The sequence below is a fragment of the Pholis gunnellus genome (assembly GCF_910591455.1).
Source record: "Pholis gunnellus genome assembly, chromosome: 3".
Classification (NCBI taxonomy): Eukaryota; Metazoa; Chordata; class Actinopteri; order Perciformes; family Pholidae; genus Pholis; species Pholis gunnellus.
Genome location: NC_136529.1, coordinates 7,844,676 through 7,867,116, shown reverse-complemented (window position 1 = coordinate 7,867,116; position 22,441 = coordinate 7,844,676). Strand labels below are relative to the sequence as shown.

The 22,441-nt window shown below is 40.3% G+C and overlaps 2 protein-coding genes across 2 annotated transcripts; one reads left to right on the top strand and one right to left on the bottom strand.

The window, feature by feature from the left end:
- Positions 1 to 541: 541 nt before the first annotated feature.
- On the top strand, positions 542 to 10,299 carry pkp1b (plakophilin 1b). Its single transcript, XM_079156954.1, has 13 exons — positions 542 to 833; positions 2,024 to 2,118; positions 2,794 to 3,215; positions 3,319 to 3,460; positions 4,471 to 4,678; positions 5,263 to 5,431; positions 6,808 to 6,925; positions 7,261 to 7,437; positions 8,060 to 8,230; positions 8,453 to 8,606; positions 8,822 to 9,005; positions 9,177 to 9,261; positions 9,677 to 10,299. Exons 1-13 carry the CDS (start codon positions 638 to 640, stop codon positions 9,749 to 9,751), a joined length of 2,196 nt encoding a protein of 731 aa, XP_079013080.1. The 5' UTR covers positions 542 to 637; the 3' UTR covers positions 9,752 to 10,299.
- Positions 10,300 to 10,871: 572 nt separating this feature from the next.
- LOC306715816 (troponin T, cardiac muscle isoforms-like) lies at positions 10,872 to 16,897 on the bottom strand (the record flags this gene model as incomplete). Its single annotated transcript, XM_079186293.1, has 11 exons — positions 10,872 to 11,329; positions 13,362 to 13,402; positions 14,334 to 14,424; positions 14,514 to 14,623; positions 14,709 to 14,810; positions 14,901 to 14,978; positions 15,081 to 15,197; positions 15,302 to 15,365; positions 15,470 to 15,491; positions 15,642 to 15,674; positions 16,771 to 16,897. Coding segments are annotated over 11 exons (825 nt in total), but the record flags the coding sequence as incomplete, so codon positions are not given.
- Between the last annotated feature and the right edge of the window lie 5,544 nt (positions 16,898 to 22,441).

Below are 22,441 nucleotides of genomic sequence, written 5' to 3'. Positions count from 1 at the left end.
AAAAAAATTCAAGAAATTAATTCCTATTTGTTTAGCTTAACGTTTGTTCTCTTCCCCGCTCCATTAATTATCTCAAGTCAGATTTGTCTCTGAGTTGGGAGCCACTGGACTAAATTACCTAGTATATGAAGTAAAGTAGCTCCACCTCAACCAGCTACTGCAGGAAGTAATAGCTTTGATTCATCTGGATTCAACATCTAGTTATGTCATAGGCCTGACAGTAAACCAGTTCTAGATTCACTGATAATACTTCTGCACTTCTAAATGAGCACGATTTTGAATGCGGGACTTTACTTATTGTCTTGTTATTATTTCTTCCATATGATTGAAATACTCAAGTAAAGTAGGTTACTACCTTATAGTTTCGCTTGAGCGGATAGTTACTTTTTATTACTACTGTTTGCCAATGGAGAATATGTCATGTGCTCCATGATGGAGTGGTATTTGCCAAGACGAGCCAGTGAAAGTGCAGTAGAGAGTGCTGTATTGTGTTTGCATGGGCGCGGTCTAATGGGGCAGGTCAGGGCAAGGTGCGCTTTTATTTCCTCTGGCAACTCCCGACACTCCACAGGTAACTGGCTTTACGCACGAGCCACCTCTGGATGCGGTCGGACCACCTGGACAGTACAGAAACAAAATGAATCTGGATCCGCTGAAATCGGCCATTTCCATCGGGAATGTGGGCGACACGTCGCTGGCACTGCCGTCTGTTCACCAGGGTCGATCAGCGCAACAGCGCGTCATGGAACAAGTGCAGACTATCCGGAGGACCAGGTCGAGGATGTCCAGCAGCAGCGGCAGCAGGAGTGGATCTACTTCTTTGTCTCCAACATGTAAGAGCAGCCAATACACCAGGGCCCTGCATAGCCTACAACCCGGGACTGAAGAGAGTTTTACATTATACAATTACAACTTGTTATTGTTTTTGGTTGCTGTAAGCTATTTTTCATCCATAACCCTGTTATGCTTTGTAGAACCTTTCCTTAATTTTCTAGGATTTGGGGGGGGGGGGGGGGATGATGATGCAATCTGGCAATAATTACAGTTCAGAGAAAATGGAGACAAAGCTCTTGTTGCAGTTGTTGATTTTCAGGGGGATTTCTTTTAAAGAACTGCTCCATTTAAATATAATGTGGAGATCATTTTCATTTAAAAGCTCATTTAGAATAATCTAAATAAGTAACGTGGCAAGACTGCTTATTTCTAAAACAATATATATATATATATATATGCCTCAGTCCTGCAGGAAACTGAGGTCGTTTCACCTTTTTTGTTTTGAATATTTTTACAGCCTGGGGGAAGTTTTCATTTCACCCACTCTGGCAGTGTGGAAAAGGCTTTTAAAAACCTTCTAGACTTTTATGTTGGAATATTAAATTCACGGGGAGTGTAACTGAACAGAGAGCAGAAAAATAAGATAGGAACAGTAATAACACAACTTTATAATTGACAGTTTTAGGGACCCTCTTTTTGGTTTGTGGTCAAATGTTTATGGTGGCGAGGGGTCGTCGGTGGACTCTGTATTTCTAACGTCCTGCTAATGGCCCTGGCCTATATGTTTTGAAATCTCATTAACTCTACCTACAGGAAAATAATTCATTAAAGAAAAAGAAAAAATCTGAAGACTCTTGAAACCTGAGACCAGTCTGTATCTGACATTTGGGATGAAACAATTTAAAATCATTAATTTAGTAGATTTTATTTGAATGTCCACCATGTCAAAACGTATTTTTAAATGAAATAGAGTTCTATCTCAATATAGGATACAAGTGATTATTGATTGAACAATATCAACAGATATAGATATAATATAAATATAGAAATAAGATTGGCAGTGTGACCTTTACAGGTATAATAAGCAATAAGTTATACCGTCCAATAAATAAAATAAGATCAGGCATGCCGCCAGCTGAATAAGTAACAGATTTTTCTGTTTGCTTAAACAAAGGTCATACATTGAAGACATTGATCTCATGAACTGTGTGTATGATAACAGCTGATGACCTTCCTCATGTCTCCTCAGCTCCTTCGTTTGACTCCGTTTTCGTAGAAGCTCTGAACTCACAGTCCAGCACATCTAACGGAGGCCTCTTCTTGGGGAATGGCTTTTCTCAATCTGTAAGTTATGGAGCGTATTAATATTGTTTTGTTTATCTTCAGTCGCAGAGGTAATGAGGCAGGGCCGTAGCTACCAATCATTTTACAAGAATGCACAAATGACAGTGTTTAGTGAGGGATCTTAATTAGAACTTAATATCTTAGAGTTGTTATTATTTTAAAATGTTTAAACACCATAAAATAGATTGGATATAGATTCGGGCAGAAACTAACAACAATCGGAATTATTTGATGATTGTTTTGTCTATAAGGTGTCCGAAAATCGTAAAGAAAATGCCCATTATAGTAGCCGATATGGTGTCTTCAAATTGCTTGTCTAATCAATCGTAGTACGGCCCTGTATTTCTCATATTGTGGCGGCCTAATACCAAAAATAGGAAAGATTTGTTGTCCTCAGCAGACTTTTCTCCCATTTCTTCCTCAAAAACCTGTTTCCAGATTCACCCAGACTTTCTCTCTCCTCACAAAAATATGTTGTTTACCGGCCTCTCCCATAGAAGCTGCCAGCCGTCGCATAACCAACCCACAGGGCTGCACACCAAAACCTTCTTTCACATTTACATTTTCCATTGCCAGCTTTATATCAGTCACTCTTTGCTTCGTTGCTGGTGAAATAAGCCTTCACGAGACAAGATTATCTTTCATTGCAAACACATGTGCTCTTTGGCTCTGCAGCTCATCCAAGAGAAAAACTTCAGCCGGAGTGTAGTCAACAACGGTAAGGGATCCAGTGTGCAGAAGAGCACGACTGCCTATCAGGGCAACAGGGGTCACGCCCCTCTCGGCTCCATGGTGGTCGGTCAAAACAACACCAGCCGCAGCGACTCTGATCTGCTCGCTCGAGGCTTTGTGACACAGCGCTCCGTTCCTCCGCAGAAGCTCCTTCCCAACAGGGGCACCTACAAGACAGAGAGGGTCTCCACTCAGTTTGTAACGAACACCGCATCCCAGCCTCAACTGCAGCCTGTGCACACTGTGAACGGCACAGGCCAGACCAAAACAAACAGCCAGTTCGTAAGCAGCCAAGTGAACGTGACCAAAACACTCCCGAAGTCTCCCGTCACTGAGAGTGCTCCGTTGAGCAAAGGCGATTCTGGGTTAGTTGGCCGCTAATTTCAAATCAAATGTGCCACTGAGCAAATGACTCTTGCATCCTCTGTGTGTTTAAATAGCATTTACATTGTTTTTTTTTTCTTACAGGTCAAACGACAACAGTGGAGTTGCTGATATCACTATGAAGGAGGCTGTTGAGTATCTTTCCAACGACGACGAGACATATCAGCACTGTGGCGCTTCCTACATACAGCACAACACTTTCATCGACGACAAGGCTAAAGAGCAGGTGGTTTGTCTTGTTATCTTCATGTCATGTTGACACACTGCTTTCATTTCATTCGTCATTTTTCACACACTCAGTGTGGAGATCCTGACAAATGTCGTAAATGTACTGTCCTGCCAAAAATGAACATTCATTCATTGCCCACTCACAGTCAAAACGATTGATTTCGCAGTAACTTAATACAGCTGTGACACTGTGAAGGTAAACAGTGTGTCTGATACCTGTGAGATAAAATCTGAGCTTTCCCGTGAGCTCCTCATGCTTGGATCTGTAATTTGGATCCTGCCTTGGCACGTCTCCAGCAGGGAACACTAACATTTAGACAAGTAATTACAGGATAGAACGGTATTTATGGGCTATTGCTGAGCCTAAATATGAACAAAAACACTTAATTTAATCTTTTTGGTTTTATGAAAATCTTAAAGAGAAGTGCATCCATAAAATAAAAAATACATATCTTTCCTCTTACCGGTAATGCTATTTGTTGTGAGCAGTTTAATGTACTGCTCACAGTACGTTGTTTTTAACTATGGTTAAAATAAAAATATTTCCTGCATGAAGATGCTCACAACAACGTCTGTGGATTATCTTCAGTAACCGGATCATGATATCTGAAAAGAGACATTGCCGAGGGCCATGTTGTCCTGTTATATTCAAGAGACGGTAGACATCTCTACTGCAAATATCTCCCAAACTAGGCAACTCACAGAGTGATACATCGCACTACAGGTAAGAGCACAAATACGTATTGTTGGGGGTGAACTGTCCCTTTAATGATTGTATCTTTAACCATCAGTAAACCTGGGTTTGTTAGGGGTCCCTGGGGGTCTCCGGCCTTTGGCTGTGGCTCGCTTTTTCCCGTTTGTATTGCAGCCTTGCTGCTGACGTGAAGTATCATTGAACTCATCGTAATCCGTCATAGAAAATACAGGCTTCATGTTGAGCAAATCCCTATCATTTGGATTAAGGTAAATTATTACTGCGCTAACTCCCGAAGCCCTCTCGTCTCACAGGTGTTGGAGCTCAATGGGATCCCCCCTTTGGTGGATCTGCTGCGCAGCTCCAGTTTACACGTCAGGCAGACGGCCTCGGCTGCCCTCCGTAACCTGTCCTTCAAAAGCAACAACAACAAGGAGCAGGTGCATCGCTCGGGTGGCGTCACGGAGGCTGCGGCTCTGCTCAGAGATACGGACTCTGTAGAGATACAGAAACAGCTGACAGGTACACGTTAGCTCTGGAAGATGCAACCCGACACATAAGTGTGCACACACACACACACACACACACACACACACACACACACACACACACACATACACACACACACACACACACACACACACACATACACACACACACACACACACATACACACACACACACACACCTATCCATGCAAACAAGTCAGACAGAGAGCCACTTGTGTGTTGCATACGTAATCCTGTTTAGATCCTCCTGTCAATCACTAAGCTGTTCTTGAGTGCTCTCATTCTGCCAAGTGTGGAAGCATATTGCCAAAATCACCTCGCTGCTGTTCTAACGATGAAGCTAAATGTTGTTTTAGGCGGAAAAGTGTTAAATGATTTTACTGTGATTGAATCTGAACATTACAAACATCCGGGAAAAGATCAAGTTTCAGTTACCAGGTCAACACTCAGATTTTCCCGTAGTCAAACGTGCAATAGAAAAGTAAAATGTTCACACACCTTGAACCTATAAAGTTGACATCCCAATGATGTTTTATATTTTTCCCACAGTGCTGTGAATACATTTAAAAACAGCTGAGGTTTTCATGTTCCTTCCAGGTCTTCTGTGGAATTTGTCCTCCGTCGACAGCGTGAAGCCAGACCTGCTAAAGAGTGCTCTGCCTGTCTTAATGGAGCGTGCGATCCTCCCGTACACAACAGGTCCCGACCGGACCAGCAGTAGCAGCCGGGACCCCGAGGTCTTCTATAATGCCACCGGATGTCTAAGGCAAGCAGAAGATCCAACCGAGCACCTGATATCACGCCAGTGTGTTTGCTTCAGCTGTCATAAGGCTCAGCTTCTATGTGTAACTCTGGACCAAGCAGTAGACACATTAATACATATTTATACATGACGTCCTTACATCACAACAGCTGTAAATATCAAACATGCACCAGGGAATTGTGTAAAACATGCTTTTAGGAATGTTTTCCTGTCGAGATTTATTTTCATATGAATATGATGATGTGCATGATAAAAGATTTGTGATGAGGGAAAAGTCAGTAGAAAACTGGTTCAGTATCGGTTTGCTCCAACATTATGAAAGGCCTGAATTAGTCAATATATTGAATGTGAATGTAGACAAATGACACTGGAGCACTGACCGATACTGCAAACTATGAGCTTACTGATGGCAGTAGTTTTACCGCTTTTACTACTACTACTCTCGGTCGCACGCTCTTAATCTGCCTTGTTTTTACAAAGGGTGGGGTTAACACGATGTTCAGGCGCGCGGAGTTCAAGGCAGATGTTTCTCTGGAAAAAGGCGAATGATGACTGTACCATTATAATTAACATTGTAAACTGGGACCAGGATAAATAAATAGTACAAATGTAAATTTGTCGACACAGTCGAAGGTTGTTTTTATGTCACCTCTGTGAGAAATACATGTCGTATTTTACTAAGTTTGAATATCATCACAATAAGACATATACTCAGCGGCCAGTTTATTAGGTACACTTAGACAAAAATAATTTATTTTAAAACACCAGCCCAGCCTTCAGAGATGTTGACTGAACTTTAAGGACATTTTAGTACATGGTGTGATCTTGTGTCTCCACTGATATTAACTTTATTCCTTTATGCCTTCAATGTCTTCCCAAAACCTTACAAGCCCATCTGCACCTATAAATACGCTTTTCTGTCAGAGTTGATGCTTTAATTAAACAGAAAAAGGAGCTGCAGAGGTGTTTTAATACTTGTGAATGTAAATGTGTAACATCACCATCAATCAAACCGCAGGCACAGGTGATATCCGCATGTTAGTCAGTTATCTTACTACATCAGTAAACACACGGCTCTTATGTAAAACATTGACTGATTTCCCGTATTATTCTGGGAAAGCTGTAGTTGTTTGACTTGACTTGTTTTATTCATTTCCCTGAGTGAACAAGATTACTATTGTTGACCTTTAAGGCACGGCGAAATCAATATCAGGCAATGAAATTGCTGCATTGCTGCCATGGTGTTTCCATAACTACATTTACACACTGACTGTAATAGTTATGGTCGTCACTCGTCATGAAACAGAATGTGAGTTCTTTGCCAAGAATACCTCTTTCATGGATCAGAAGTTTGACATGTGATATTTCATTTCAAACAGAAACCTGAGCAGCACGAAGCAAAGCAACAGACAGGCGATGAGAAAATGTCGAGGTTTGGTCGACTCTTTGGTCAATTATATTAAAGTCTGCGTGGATGCAGGAACACCAGACGATAAGGTAAGAGAGAGAGAGAGAGAGAGAAAATAATATGTTTATTCATACTGCACTGTGTCTCTGTCTCCACCCTCTTTTCACATGTCACACCTTCAAGTGGAACGTGAAAAAAAGCAGTCATCATAATAGCAGGGAGCTGCAGTTTGAAGTTTGCCAACTACTATTGTAGTTTTGCACAGAGCGGTTCTAATGCAACAGAAGGCACATTTCCCGTCTCTAGTCAATTATTTATGTTTTACAGCATTACCATAGATCTATTAGTGGCGAAATATCTCTCTGCTATTTGAGTGTCTTGAGTCTTATTAAACGTGCCCTTATGTCGTGTGTTGTTGAAACAGTCTGTGGAAAACTGCGTGTGCATCCTTCACAACCTGACGTTCCAGCTGCAGGCCGAGGCTCCGGCTCTGTTCAGCAGGATCACGGCGCTGACCAAGACGGTCAACAAGGGACCCAGCCAGGGCGACACCGGCCCCACCGGCTGCTTCAGTAACCAGGGCAAAATGTCAGAACACGAGGTGAGACGAGGAGGGTGCCCGACAGAGACGAGTGTGCGTACCGATGTAGAACAGGGCCCAAGGGATACTTTGAATTATGATGGTTCGGGCGAAAATACTTTAAGACACTTCCCACAAGGGTTCAGTTTGTCTAGACAGAATCTGTCAGTGTGTCTGGCATTCATTAATCTTACTCCTCAGCGTGACTTGTCTAGTAACTGTACCGACATTATGGCGGTTGTGCCGGTACTTATAGACTTGGAGTGACAGTGCGAGACTTTGTGCTCTGACTCCAGTAGGCGTTACCTTTCGCTTTGTGTTATAACAAAATATTCAGTGTGTTGCATGTTTGCATTCCCATGACATGACATGGCCTCCCATGAATCATTCAGATTCATCGTATATGTTTCCAGAAATCCTACAGTGAAATTTTGATTATTAATATTTATTAGTTATTCATTTCGCCATCATATCAACGGCACACAAATAGAAATTAAAAAGAATAGTCAAAGTAAAATCGTGCCATCCATCCATTCTCAACTGAGAAATCTCCTCTTGCCTTGTCATTAAACACAGAAGCTTTCCTCCATCTTGTCCTGCACACAGACACGAATTCAGCATTTCTGCCCCCTTTCTTGTCCAGCACCACTTTGACTTCCCGGTTGTTGAGGATCCACAACCTAGTGGGGCCGGTTTGCTGATCCACTCCAAAACTATGCAGAGTTACCTGTCTCTGCTTGAGACGAGCCAGCAAGTAGAAACACAGGAGGCCTGTTGTGGAGCCCTGCAGAACCTCACCGCACAAGAAAGCATTGTAAGAAAAAATAAGTTGTGCTGTTTGTTACACACCGACCAGGAAAAAAAAAAGAAAACGAGCAGTTGTAGCTCATGGAGACTAGCTTGGATAACCTTGTAATTATCATTGTAAATATTTGATCCTACCATTAAAACTTCTAGGTCAACTTTATATATGTATGTTTCGGTATGTGCTTGCACTCAGACTTTCCTGAATTCACATGTTTTTTTGTCTTCACAGGTCTCCAGTGTAATGAGCCAGACCATTGTGCAGAAAGTGAATGGCCTGGAAGTTATTGGTCCCTTTTTAAAATCAAAGAACGTCAACATGCAGAGGAACGCAGTGGCTTTGGTACGAAACCTGACCCAAAACCCAAACTTGCACAGCACCATAGGTAAGACGCGTGGCACAAAAACCATGTCACCTGCTTGTTTTAAACACAAATATGATTAAGCATAGTACTCAGATGTATTTAGAATCTACAGTGCTTTTTGCTTCATGTCAGATTTGAGTCAGTACCTTGAAATGCATTACAACAATAATCTTTGGTTTTACAAGTGTTTGCTTGTGTTAAACAGACTGTCGGTTTTGTTTGCTCTGATACTGAAGCTCGTAAAGCCCTCCCAGACCTACTGGGCATCCTCAGCGCAGCCAAGGAAGGAAATGAGTCTGACGACACGCTGTCCATGGCCTGCCAGACTTCTAACTGCCTGCTTATGACGGAACCTGCGATGACCAAGTACCTGTTAAACTCCAACCTGATTAACTCACTGAAAGAGCTCAGCAAGAATGGGTAAGGTTTCATGTGAGCGGAGAGAGGATGTGTATTCTTAAGAAAAGCTACAATTATTCAAGATACGGGGATTACCTATGACTCACCGGGAATATAATTTGCATACATGTTATATTTCTAGCATGTTAGAAGTCCAAACGGATCTTTAACATTTGTTTTCCCTCCATAAAGATATTTACCCAAATCCAGCAAAGCTGCAGGCCTGCTGCTCCACAACATGTGGTCAGAAAAAGATTTACAAAGCGTCCTAAAAAAGGTGAGTTGAAGTTTAAACCCCGAGTGACGAGACATGTCAGGGTTTGGGTGTGTCCTCTCTGTTTCGCACCTTCAACTCGAAAGTGTCAACGCCTCTGACAGGTATTTGTGAGAAACGGAGGGAGAAAGATCGGTTCAGGAAACGTTCTCAGGGAATTCCCATTGAATGTGAGCGAGGCTCTTAAAGCGATACGGCCAAGGAATCAAGTAGCTCAGTGTCGCTCTGTTGGCACATGTACGACCTCACATTAGCACAATGCATCATGACTCCCTTTTTGACTCCAACTCAAAGCGTGTTATTGAGAAATGCGCCATGAGCACAGTGCAGTTAAGTGCACTGGTTTGTCACCCACTGTACGTTGAGTGTGTTTACTGAGGTGGTGCACTGATTTGTCATTTCACTATTTCTCCTGCAGCGAGGGATGAGTAAGTCCTCGTTTGTGAATGACATCACCACGGCGGCACACAGGTCGGTTCAAGTTGTCGATTAACAGCAGCTTAGACGGACGTCTGGAAGTCATTTTGACAGAGAAACTCCCCTGAAGGTCTGCTGAACATCCACTGAGGCTGAGCGACATTCCTTTTTAACATCACAAAGACTTACAGTTGTAATACATGTGTCCACATAACGCTTCCATGAACAGGCAGTATCCCTGTAAATACCGTACGGTTGTTTTTCCTTTGTGGGAAAGAAAGGCCAAGATGCAACATGTTAGCAACTAGACAGTCATTGTTTGCTTTTCGAGGGTTAAGATTACATTTTGCACTAAGATTGTTTTTTAACATCGTGACCGGATGTAAAAAAAAAAAGTTAAAAAAGATTATGTAAAATGAATATTGCTAACGGAGGACATTTTCTGTTATAGTTTATAAGTTTGCTATAAAATCAGTGACCTTGTCTTAAGCAGTGATATGTGTTTATATTTGATAATTTTTGTTGGTGATGTATCCATTTGTTTTTCATATGTATGTGTACGATCTTGAAATATTTGTAATGTCCCCAAAAAGTGAAATTAATAAAGCTGACAGAGCTCTACTCCCCAAGCTGTAACTGTGTCACTAAATTCGTGAACTTGAATTAATTATCCGTTTATTATTTGTCAAAGTCACTTGTACAGAATAAATAATAGAGTTTTATTAGACGTCACTCACATCTCGTCACACCTCCTCTGGGCTTTTGGCTGCAGAGTTTGAAATGCTTCTGGGCAGATGAGCAACACATCTTTCAAATTCTGTTTACTCCACCCTTCTAATTTATTTTCTGAGGCTTATGAACAAGTTCTTAGGGCCAGACGCTGCAGCTGTTGTCGCACTCGGTGTATTATGTAATTGTTCACCGGGTTTGAACTTTGGACCTCAACAGTTCAAACCACGTAATTCACCCAACGGCCAAAAGTGAATTGTGGGATCATGGGTGACACTTTAACTCATTTGACACTCTGATAGATTTATGGTCTCGTATGGCAACAGTGAGCACGGCTCAAGGCTGTCTGGATTTGGCAAACACAAGTTGTCCTTATAAAAAAAGGTGTGTGTGTGCGTGTGTGTGTGTTTAAAAAAAAAAGTTCCCACAAGTGAAGGAACTAAAGACTTAAGAGACAGAGGCCACCATTTCTGGTTTGTTAAACAAAGATTTTCTTTTAATTCATTGCAACCTCAAATTCGTACACACAAGAACTAATCAATTAGTCTCAACTTCACTTTTAGTCTAAAAATGATTTGGTGGTAAGACATAGAACTAGGATTACATTGTAAATCTTGTCAAAGTGGTATCCTTTCAGTGAAGTCATTTTAATCGGTTACACATCCCCTGTCAAATCCCTGTTTAATAATCACAAGCTGTAACACCTCAGTCTGCTACTACTATTCTGCTACATTCCTGCAGATGAACTCAGCATGCACTTTGTTTCACAGATACCATAATTAAGAGCATTTGTCATTTTGTCCATGCATGTTCAAGTATTTAGAAAAACATTATGATGCGGTTATTGTCAGGTGTTGGCAGTTTCCTTCAGGTTGACGTCACATGTTACTTCCTCAGGCCACGCTTGCTTCTGCCACCCTTTGATCTGAGAATAAAGTAAAAGTTAGCTGTGTGTCTCACCGCTCTTTTGATTCTAATGAACTTCAGAAATGTTATTATTTCTTGTGGCGCAAATAAGTCACTCTGGCTTCATTTGAAATTTAAATTATTTTAGGGAAATTGTTTTTGCAGAAAGGAAACTTCAGACATCATGAGACCAGAAACAAGCCTTCTCTTAAAAGTCTTAACTTTATGGTTTTATTGTCATTAACCCTTTATTTGCAGCAATTTATCCTCATAGTTTGGAATCTGGCCATTAGACGTTTTCTCGCACTTGCATGAAACCACTGCAGACCAAAATCTCTCTTTTTTATTTTCTACAATCTCGTCAGGTCAATGTTAAGTCTGGCCCAATTGCAGTTCATTCCAGTACAGCAGTTGACCTAAATCTTTAACCACAAAGCGATATCCACCCCCAATGACAAGGTGCAAGTCAATGAGTTGTGAGAAGTTCTATCAAAGAGAGATTTTCCTTTCTCAGGTTCCTAATTGTAAAATAGCAAATAGTAGAGAAAAATAAACATGATTTGACATGATGACTCATTTCAGGGGTCCTGGCCCCCAGGTTGGGAACCACTGCTCCACAGAGCTCTGCTGCTGGCCTCAGATACTGCGCTGAGAGCTTGTCATAGCTGTCTGCTGTTGTAAGGGGATTTGCTACCAAATAGTTGACTGCTATCTTTATCTGCTGTTGCTACCGAGGTACCTGATCCCTGCAGCTTCACCATGAGCACATATATTTATACATTATAGGTGAAACTGGGACAAATTATGTTTTTTTATTGTTTGACATGATACAATTTCTGAACATGAATTAGGACTTTTTTTATCTGAAAATTAAAAAAACTCAAGCCTCTATTTCATAGGGATTCCTCTTTGAAATGATCAGTTACAGAATTATAGTATTACTGGATTGCAAAAGCAATGTCATATTCTGCAGGAAAAACAACATAAGCTTGTTTAAGTTTTGTTCAGAGCCTGATCCTTGATTGTAGGCTACATCAGGACTGAAGGATCCACATGATTTGGATGGCAGCAGGCTCTGGTCACTGTTTTATTGTGAGCTACAGATGATATCATATAGCAGTTATAAGCTCTCTCAGCTGTTGTACCTGCATTTAAACCCCATCTCTCCTTCAAGACGGAGTGCATATATGGTGTTCAGATAGCTTGCCCTTTGTTTAAACTCCTCTCGTGTGTTTGCCCCTTTTTGTTTTCCCGGTCCTGTTTGGCTACTTTAGTTCTGCTGTCGGGCAGCTGACACAAACAGGCTGCAACTGATGCCGCTTCAAACAAACAGAGATCAGTGTAGTGAGAGAAGCTGAGGGGAAGTTGATATAGGAGGAGGTGGAAACTTAATGAGGTCACCAGGTGAAGGTTTACATCAGGGCAGACTTGGCAACAGGAAATTAATGATTACCTGAATTAAGTTACTTTCTGCCTTTTCAAATCTACTGTATGCTTTTTCTTTTTTTTCTTTCTACCAGTCTTGATGAAAGATCCTCTGTTTCAAAGATAAATATTAGATGTCAGATGTCTTATGTTGCAGTGGTGAAAGAAGTAGCCTCCTCAGATATTTCACAAAAGTAAAAGTAGGAATACCACAGTGCAGAAATACTCTGTTACAAGTAAAAGTCAGGCATTTCAAATTTGACTTAATCAATAGTAGAACAACAGTATGAGCATCAAAACATACAAAAAGTAAAACTACTCATTATGTTTACTATATCACTGGATTATAATTGTTAATGCATAAATGTGTTTATTTTTTTCTATTTCAACTGGTAAAGATGGGGCTACGTTTTATTTATTTATCTCATGAGATTCAATGTATTTGCTTACATCTCACTGAAAAGAGGCGATATTCTGCATTTTATACAGAAGTAATATTTCGTCACACTCGGGACAAAGAAAATGCATTCATTAACCACAGCACTACTTCTTGCTTTCATGCAGTAGCCTACAAGTGTTAGAAAGCACTTAAAATCATGTGAATATCCATAATACAATAGACTTACACTTTCTGATGATCAGTGACCCGGTTTCTCAGCACCGTGATCTGTGGAAATGATGTTAAAAAATGTATTGACATTCAGCCTACTGAAGCCACAATTTTGCAAATATTTGGCCAAGTCTAAAATCTGACTTTTCTACATTTATTTTACCATTTAAAAATGTATTATGCCACAGAAATGTGTCTGAAAAAAGAGCATGAAGCCTAAAATGTGCCTACTGCTTGTTAAAGTTAAAGCTAGCTGGTGAGATAGCCACAGTTAGCGTTAGCTGAAGCTACATTTATCAACCTTTTCCTAACTTGTTCTCTATAATTGAGAAATTCATTTTGGTGATTTTACATGTTAGTATTTCAGTTTGACATCCCACGTACATGAGTTCAGTCGAGCCCCATCGTTATGATGGAGGAAAAAAAAGTAGGCCAACACTTGCTGAACTAGCCTAGCTTAAGAGTAGCGGTCTCAAATGCTGACTCTTGTGGAATGGTTGCACCACATTTAGATCACATATTTGAATTACTCAAATTAAAGATTAATTAATTGTACAAATTGTTAGTTGAACTTTGAGTTGAACTAAGAGGTAAGATATTGATATTACTTCTCTTATATTAATAATACTATTATCTTTAAACTGTTTGGCTAGCTAGCCTAAAACGTAGCTCTTTTCTCCTCCCTGTTTCTGTCTCTCTGCTTTTGTAGAGCAGTCTAGGTAGGCTATATATATATACTGTATATAAAACCTCTAACTCCTCCTTTAATTATTCTTCTACTCTTTTGTCTTTATCAGACACTGATTTTTGGGTGAATTCCACTTATGATAACTGATAAACTGGCAGACCATTTAGATATTGTCTTAAACATAACGTCAGTAAGTGTTCCCATAAAGCTCTCTGTCATGGTCTATTTATATGTTGGCCTGCATCCCAGAATCAAAACAGGTTGGGGATATACGCTACACATGATGACGCGATACCTTACCTCATACTTTTGCTTAGTTTGCTTATACTGAAGTTCAAATTTCTCGGCCTCCAGCTGGCGAACACAGTCCCACATTTCTTTGGCTTTTTCCCTGCATCAGTACAGACAAGAAAGCGATCGATCATGCAAGGGTATTTGTAATGAAATGAGGGAAATTTTTGTCATGTGTTGTAATTTTACCTGAGTTTGTCCTCTTTCATGTGATCGACATTTAACTCTTTGCGTCGCTCATTAAGAATCTTCTTCTTCTTTTCCCTCTCCGTTGGTTTTTTCGCGCCAGGCTGTGTCTGCTGTTGAGGAAGAGGGCACATGAAGCCATTTCTGTACATCTACAAAGTATGCTTGTGTATTTTTAAAGATAATGAAAATCTTCACTTGGTATCCAGTGAAACTCAAGTTGGACAGAATCATCTTCTTCCTTGCATCGACGTCTGATTTTTTCTTCGCCTCTTCCCCTTCTTTTCTCGCTTTCTCTTCCTGGTGGAAAACATTATGGTACCTTTAATCACTTAGTTTACAGTATTTTGATGTGTGACATATGGATGTTATCCGTCTTCGTATACGTACATTCATTTTGTTCTGCCGGTCTTTCTCTCTCTCTGCCCTGATCTTCATCTGATCTGCTCTCTCTGACCTGCGTGTCTCCTAAAGTAGGAAAGAAAATACATTTTTCCGACCAAAACAATATCACTTAATATCAAAATGTGACTTAAAGACAGCGCTTGATCTTAGAATTAAAATACATACAATGCGATCTGTGAGGGTGATAAGCTCTTCTTCCTCCTTCTTACGCTTTTCAAAGTGAGAGTCGATCAGAGTGTGGAGCTCAGTCAGGTCCTTCTCCATTCGTTTTCGATGAATGTCCTGAAATTATAGCAAGAAGTTGAATTCTGAGTTCATGCAATAATCTGCCTTCCAAAAAAGACAGCTTGCAGGTGCAACTTTGATCAGTACTGAGATGAACTCACATCAAAGTCAACTTTCTCTCCATCTGGGATTTTAGGAGGCACCAAGCTGGGCACAAAACCAGGCCTGATGAGCAGAATGGAAAAATGTAAATCTTTTCATCTTGATATGTCTCTCACAGAGTTAGTTTCAAGTTAAGTTATTTGAATACATATAAACTCTGTTCTTACTTTGACTTCTGCTTTGCCTCATCTGTATACGCATAAAAAAGAAACAGCGAAGTCAAATCTTTAGTTTATGAGGCAATGTATAAAAATAAAAAATTAAACGCATGAAAAACCCCACAGAGCAACATTTTTATATACTGTTGCACAACACACTTCTTATATAACCTGTCCATACCTGCGTCATTGTCCTCTGAAGTATCTGTGAAAAGATGAGAGGGTCAGTGCAGAGTCAAACGTTTCACACATGTAGAGGATTATGACACTGATGAACGGGGACACACGTGATCCTCGGTAAGATTTTAAAAGTATATATGATTGTCAAAATTAGGTTTAAGTTTGATGTAAGGGATTACTGCTGACAAATATCTTTTTTTACTATCATTATTTAATACAGTTAAAATAATACACATAACAAACACCACGATATCATGACATAAAAAGTCAACATGAATTGGAAATTCGAATTAGACAAAAAGAAAAAAAAGGTAATAAGAGACCAAACAAAATGAATAGGATCCATTCAGTAATTCAAAGAATTAGGTTACCAATATTTTACTTTAGCTATTAAGTGTCATTTTTGAGTGACACAGGTTGCAATCCTGCTGGCCTCTAGTTGACGGAAGCTGTCGATAATGATCGGACTTGGAATGACCTCAGTCGAATGCTTTGTGACTGAGACAACATAGCCGACCATCTCCTGTCGGTGCTGGTGGACTTATCCAGAGAGGAATGCAGGTGTGTTTAGAGGACACGGCTTTAGATTATCATCACAGATAAACTATATGTTGTCTCTACCTGAGTCCCCACCCAGTAACTAACAGAGTCATTTGTCCTTAAGTCAAACAACAGAAGATGCAGAGAAATGCAATATTTACATGATTTTGGATTTGTATTTAAGCGTTAAATTTACTGCCCAACTCAAATTGGGAATTTAAACACTAACTGAATTTTCAGCAGATATACGGATACATTAGTAGTACAGAGAGATAGAATCACATTATATTCCCAGACTTGTATATCATCATCACTGTCCAGTGAAAAACAAGAATCTCCTCATGAATTAGAGTGTGAAGTGCAGCTCAGCATTGAAATGCATTGTCATGAAGTTGGGAACAAGGTTGTTTTTCTCACCTGATGAACAGTTTTTGGAGAAACATGGTTTTCCTTGGACAGCGACAATATATTATTTTTGTACATGTACCCTAACACTGTCATTAGACTGCATGGCTGACAACAGTGTGTTAAGAATAAAGTCATCTATTTACAGCTGGCATGCAAACAGATATTAGAATAAGTAATACTACCTTCTACCTCCTCCTCCTCTACTACCTCCTCCACCTCTTCCTCCTCTTGCTCCTCCTCCTCCTCCACCTCCTCCTCCTCCTCCTCCTCCTCCACCTCCTCCTCCACCTCCTCCTCCTCCTCCTCCTCTGCTACCTCTTCCTCCTCCACCTCCTCCTCTTCTGTGCAAAGCAAGCATGTATCGTTAGCAAGCAAACAAATCTCATACAGCATTCATTTCAAAATTATTTCTGTGTATTTTTGACAGTGCCTTTAAAACCTACAGCTATATTTTGAAAAGCATTTGTACACATATGTTTTCATTGTATTTTTAAATTGTTGTTATATACTACACATTTTTATTTTATAATTCCATCTGGGATGTTTTGTCCAGCCCTGCGATAGTCTAGCGACCTGTCCAGGGTGTACCCTGCTTCTGCCCAATGTCAGCTGGGATTGGCTCTAGCCCTCCTCCACCCACACCTTTCCAACCATCTCAACATTTTGGATATCACTGAAGTAGGGAAATAATTGCCACCAGCTTTCCCACAGCTGCATTTAGCTTTTGCACTATTTGCAAAGGACTCAAAGTGCTGTATGTTTTGTTCTCGACTTTTCTCTCCTCAGTGGGCCTCTGTAACGACAAGTGACACAGAGCCTTTAGACAGAGTCCCTTTAGGTAACTCAACCTCTTTCCACTGCAAAGAAGGTAAGCCAACCTGCATTTAGAGGACCTCTAACAGGCATAAAAAATGAAAGTGGGTATTGTGCATGTGTCGCTGTCTTCCCCAAGGTCCCATATTGAGAACATAAGCTGACCTACATTGCTCTCTAAGAGGGATCCCTCTCCGCATAGAGGGGGCACAGGTGCCGCTTAGTTTCAGGGACAGCCAGGCTGTACAGTGGCCCACATGGACAGCATCACAAAGGAGACAGAAATAGAGGCACAGCCCTTTTCCTCTCTGATGGTGACCTGTTGCACCACTTGAATTGGAAGGACAGATCCACTGGGATGTTTATACAAAGTGAACAGTCTCCAGTCTCAGATAGAGAGGACTGACTGAGAGGACAAAGGTCAATCTAGCCAAAGAGCTCAAGGACGGCAGCTGCTTCTACAGTGGCACCAACGCGCCAAAAATACAGTATGCTGTATGGTGAAGCCAGCAGCTTAGCAGATGCAGTGTGTTAAGCAACAATAAATGCAAGACTCAAGTGTGTAAAGCAGGTAACGAGGTTGCAGAAAAAATACAACCAGCCTCTTTAAAGTTTAGATTTAGAAGCAGTTTTCATGGATATTGTTTGTATTAAAGTACATAACAACAATATCCTCGTAAGTGGCAATGTACTTCACATGCATATTTAACATGATCATGGACATTTCTGATATGGAAGCTAAACATGCAGCATAGACACAATATTAATGCTTTTTTTTTTTCAGGTGAAGCAGCTGTGTAGCATCTAGCCAGTCAGCATGAGACTGCAGCCTATTCACTACACTTCAAATACAAACTGTGAAGACTCATCTTGAACCGAAAAACTTACGTTGACCCCTGAAAAAAAAGAAGAAGAAAAAAAACGCACACCAAAAATATTCTGTTACAATTGATTCCACCGGTGCCGGCATCACTTTGTTATTATCACTCTCTATTTTACAGAAACGATCCATTTACTCACTCGTTCGTGGCATGTTCTGTGTCGGACATGTTTAGGATGCAGCACCTGCACAAGTAAGTCCAATGACGATAGGGAGTGACACCAACGGCAACCTGAGGTGATATGATGACGCTAAATTGAACCCAAGTCTCAATTTACTGATTAAAAACACATAGGAAGAGCACACAGACTTACCCGGACAGTGCGATGTGTGCTTCAGACTGGGCTCAATGGGGAATGGTATACTGTGCCCTCCTCTGTGGGCCATAAGCTTTTAAACCCAGTAGTGGATCACATGGCGGCAAGCTACCCACGTCTACAATGGGTGGGCACATACCTGCAAACAGATGGCAGATGGCATTAACTTGAATGGGAGAACAGGCTCCTCCATGGACTTGCATTGTCTATTTTTACACGGCCAAACCTAGGCTGAACAGTGCAGGATTATTCCTCTCAAAAGGTTTCAGCAACTCAAGTCTGGCAGACAAGAGGAAGGTTAGAAATAATCCTTGTAAACCTCCTCTTGTGTGCAGCAAATACACAGAGGAGTGTCTCAAGCTCCTCTGATTTACGAAGCAACGATACTTATTATTCAGTCATTATGATTCTGCAGATCAATGCCACATTTATTACAAAACAGCATCGTAAAACAACAAAAAAATTCCCCTGAACTGGATGTGTTTGGCAACCGCAGCAATGATAATTATTCCCATAGCAGGTTGCCAAGGGATGTGTGTATCCCTTCACCAGTACCGTCTCCTGCACCTCGCCTTTAATCTCTGCCCTCACATGCAATAACGTGCCATGAACAACACCCTTTACGATCCTGCCAAGTCTTTTGATACTCCCAGTGTTTTTGCTGTTAACATTGCATCTGACCCCACATTCGGGATTATGACTCATCAGATGTCTCTGGTGAGCCGAAATGGGACCGATTGAATGGCGTTCTCCCTCCACCTCAACTCTGGCTTTGTTTGATTGTGTGATGCTGTTTTGAAGCCTTTGATGGTTGAGTTCAAGTCCCATTTCGAGTTTCAAAACTTGTATAAACAAGTCCCAAGCAAAACTACAAAGAGACTCAAAATGAGAACAAAGAAACATAAAAACTACAAAAAGACTCAAAATGACAATGAAAAAGGACAAAACTAACAACCAAACAACTGCAAGGACACACCAATTAATGCAAAATGACCACAAAGAGACACAAAAAAAGTCTTGTGTGTGTTGCTCCTGTGTAGCAGGGGTGGTAGGGCCTTTTGCATGTCTGTGACCAGGGGCCCATTGACTCATAATCTGCCCAGTGACTCAAATTTTAAGGGATTCAAGTTTATTAAAATAAGGTCCTTAGAAATGTGTAATACATGTGCAGGTATTATGATATGTCCCTATAATTTAGTTTATTAAGTACTACCAGACAAGACAGCTGAGTCCACATGAGAGAATATGTGCTGATCTGTCGCTATTGTTAGCAATGCATTGCTCTGTACTGGAGATCTACTGTGTTGCCAACTCCCTCTCAGTGGTGGGTGAGCTCAAATTATTTGACACTTTAACACCACCGAGGGAAGCACCATGCAGTTTCCAGAGACATTTAGAAACGATTCATTATTATTATACGTGTGTATCTGTTAGTTTTTTGTGATATGTGCTTTTGTTTGAATGGTTTAAAGTCTACTTTGATACTACAGAACGTATATGAAGGAATTGGGTAAGTACTAGTTATGGTGTATTTTTTTATTTTTTTATTTTTGAGCTAAACTGTTTTGTTCATTGCTATGTAAGCAGAGGAAGTAATGCATCTTTTTCATTATAAGATGAACACATGAGAAGTCAGCAGTGTGTTAAATATAGATTTCTGTGTTGCCTCTGGTGGAATCTCTTCCTCAAATATCTGAACTGTTCTTTTGTTCAGCGGTTGTTTACATATTAGAGCGAACAGAAACTTTGGTTTGCTCCATAAAGCCGAAAGGTGTTTCAACACAAATACTCAACTGATCTATTTTCTGTTTCAACATGTTGGTAATTTAAGACTGATTGACTTAAACATGAACACAGCAATAGCCCACAGAGAAGTCATTCATGAGCAGAAAAGGCCTTTGACATGAATATGTAATGCAGGTATCCTGCTTTACATGACGTATTTACGAACCCTTAATAAAACACCCTAAAGAAAGAAGCGTGTGATGACATGTTTACAGTTGGTGTTGCTTTGTCCATTGAGTGGAGTGAAACAAAATCACAAGTGTTAGGACGTCAATCACAGTAAGCCTCACCTACTTTCCTTTGATTTAATACAACTTTCTCTTCCTGACTATACTGTTGCAAACCCCACCCGTCTGGCACCTGAGTCGACTAAAACAAACAAGAGAAAGTACTTAGAGCTAATACAAGTAAATCCTGATGTGACGAGGATGATCAGTTCAAACAAGAGTCACTGTCTCTCTGAAGATCTGTTAATAATATAATCCTTACAATAAGCTGTATATTTAGTTAGACACAAACAATACTTTGATCCAGTTTTTAACTTAAGTCGCTGAAACCTGTTGTTCAGTAAACTGATTATGAACTGATGCTGACACCTTGTGGTGGAAACATCAGCCTGCACTGTCTTACTTATTAATATGTATCGCATTTTCTTTATGTCCATATCAGATTCACAAGAATTAAAGAAGGATACAAATAAGAATTATCAATTGATATAGTAGCCTAGTATAGAAACCCAAAACTCACCTCAAATATTATAGATTATAGGTGAAATAATTAGTTGAATCAATTTAAGGTTTTTTCCTATTTTCCTCCCCATTAAAGTTTTTTTGGGGGGTCCTGTCCCGATGTGAGGGTCCCAGGACTGAGACTGTTGCATGTGTACAGATTGTAAAGCCCTCTGAGGCCAATTTGTGATTTAGGACTATACAAGATAAATTGAATTGAATCCAAAGCCAGATTGACAGAAAGTAATTGGCTGTAATGATTACAAGTACTTGCACACTGGAAGCCAAAAGCACGAGACTGAGACAGAGTTACAAGTGTAGTTCAATTTACTAACGTGGAGGGAGGGTCAAAACCGGGAGATCAGTCCGAAAAGGAGCAGGCAGAGAATCCAAAGTCGAAAACAGGCAGACAGGGTCGGAACAGGCAGATCCGATATTACACAAGACAATCTGTCAGGGATCAAGTGAGCAGACCTAACTAGTGAGGGACTAATGGGCTGCAGTGTAGATGGGCGTGGAGGACCAGGTGAGGGGAATGAGTGAGGATAGGGTGTGAGTGGCAGGACCTGAAACAACAGGAGAGTTTATATAAACAGGCAGGCAGGATGAAATCAATCGAAGATGAAGTGGAATTCGACACCTATTCTAAATTACTGAGTTATCGTTTGAGTAATCTCTTTAGCAAAAATACCAAACAATTGCTGGTTCCAGCTTCTTAAATGTGAGTTTATTTTTTATTTTGTATCATTGTACATTGAATACTTAAGAGTTTCTGACTTATGAAGGTTAAAACAAGCACTTGGAAGACTTCATCTGGGGATCTGGGGGAATAAAAGGTTTTTGTTTGAAAGATTGATTAATTGAAAAAACAATCAGCAGATTAATCCGTATAATAGATAGTAACGATGTCTTTGTGCATCTTGGAAAGATTGTATCATATGAGAAAGTTGTTGTTGTAATTTATACATGCATTAATGTAAACATAGTGTACAAGGTTGTACCCAGGATTTTTAAAAAATGATAATGATGAATTCAAATTCATCCCAACCTAGTTTAATTTTGACATGACACCAAATACTAATTATATATTTTTAAGGAATATAAGAAAATGCCATCAATGTGGATCCAGGGATATTTCCAAAGGCCTATTTCAATTTACCTGTTCAGTTGTGGGTTTGTTTGTACTTTTTGCAAATACCAGTCTCTCTTCAAAGGATGTATTCCTCGTGGAGATGCCATCTATCTCTGCTTCACTTATTTTATTTATTGGTTTATTTGATAAGGGACAGTGCACATTAATAAAAACATTGCTGTAAATGCGCCAGAGTAA

Excerpts from the sequence above, each read along its gene's own strand:
- pkp1b (XM_079156954.1), top strand. The coding sequence starts at position 638 with ATGAATCTGGATCCGCTGAAATCGGCCATTTCCATCGGGAATGTGGGC. Across the intron at positions 4,679-5,262 it reads GATACAGAAACAGCTGACAG|GTCTTCTGTGGAATTTGTCC; the intron begins GTACACGTTAGC and ends TGTTCCTTCCAG. Across the intron at positions 5,432-6,807 it reads AATGCCACCGGATGTCTAAG|AAACCTGAGCAGCACGAAGC; the intron begins GCAAGCAGAAGA and ends CATTTCAAACAG.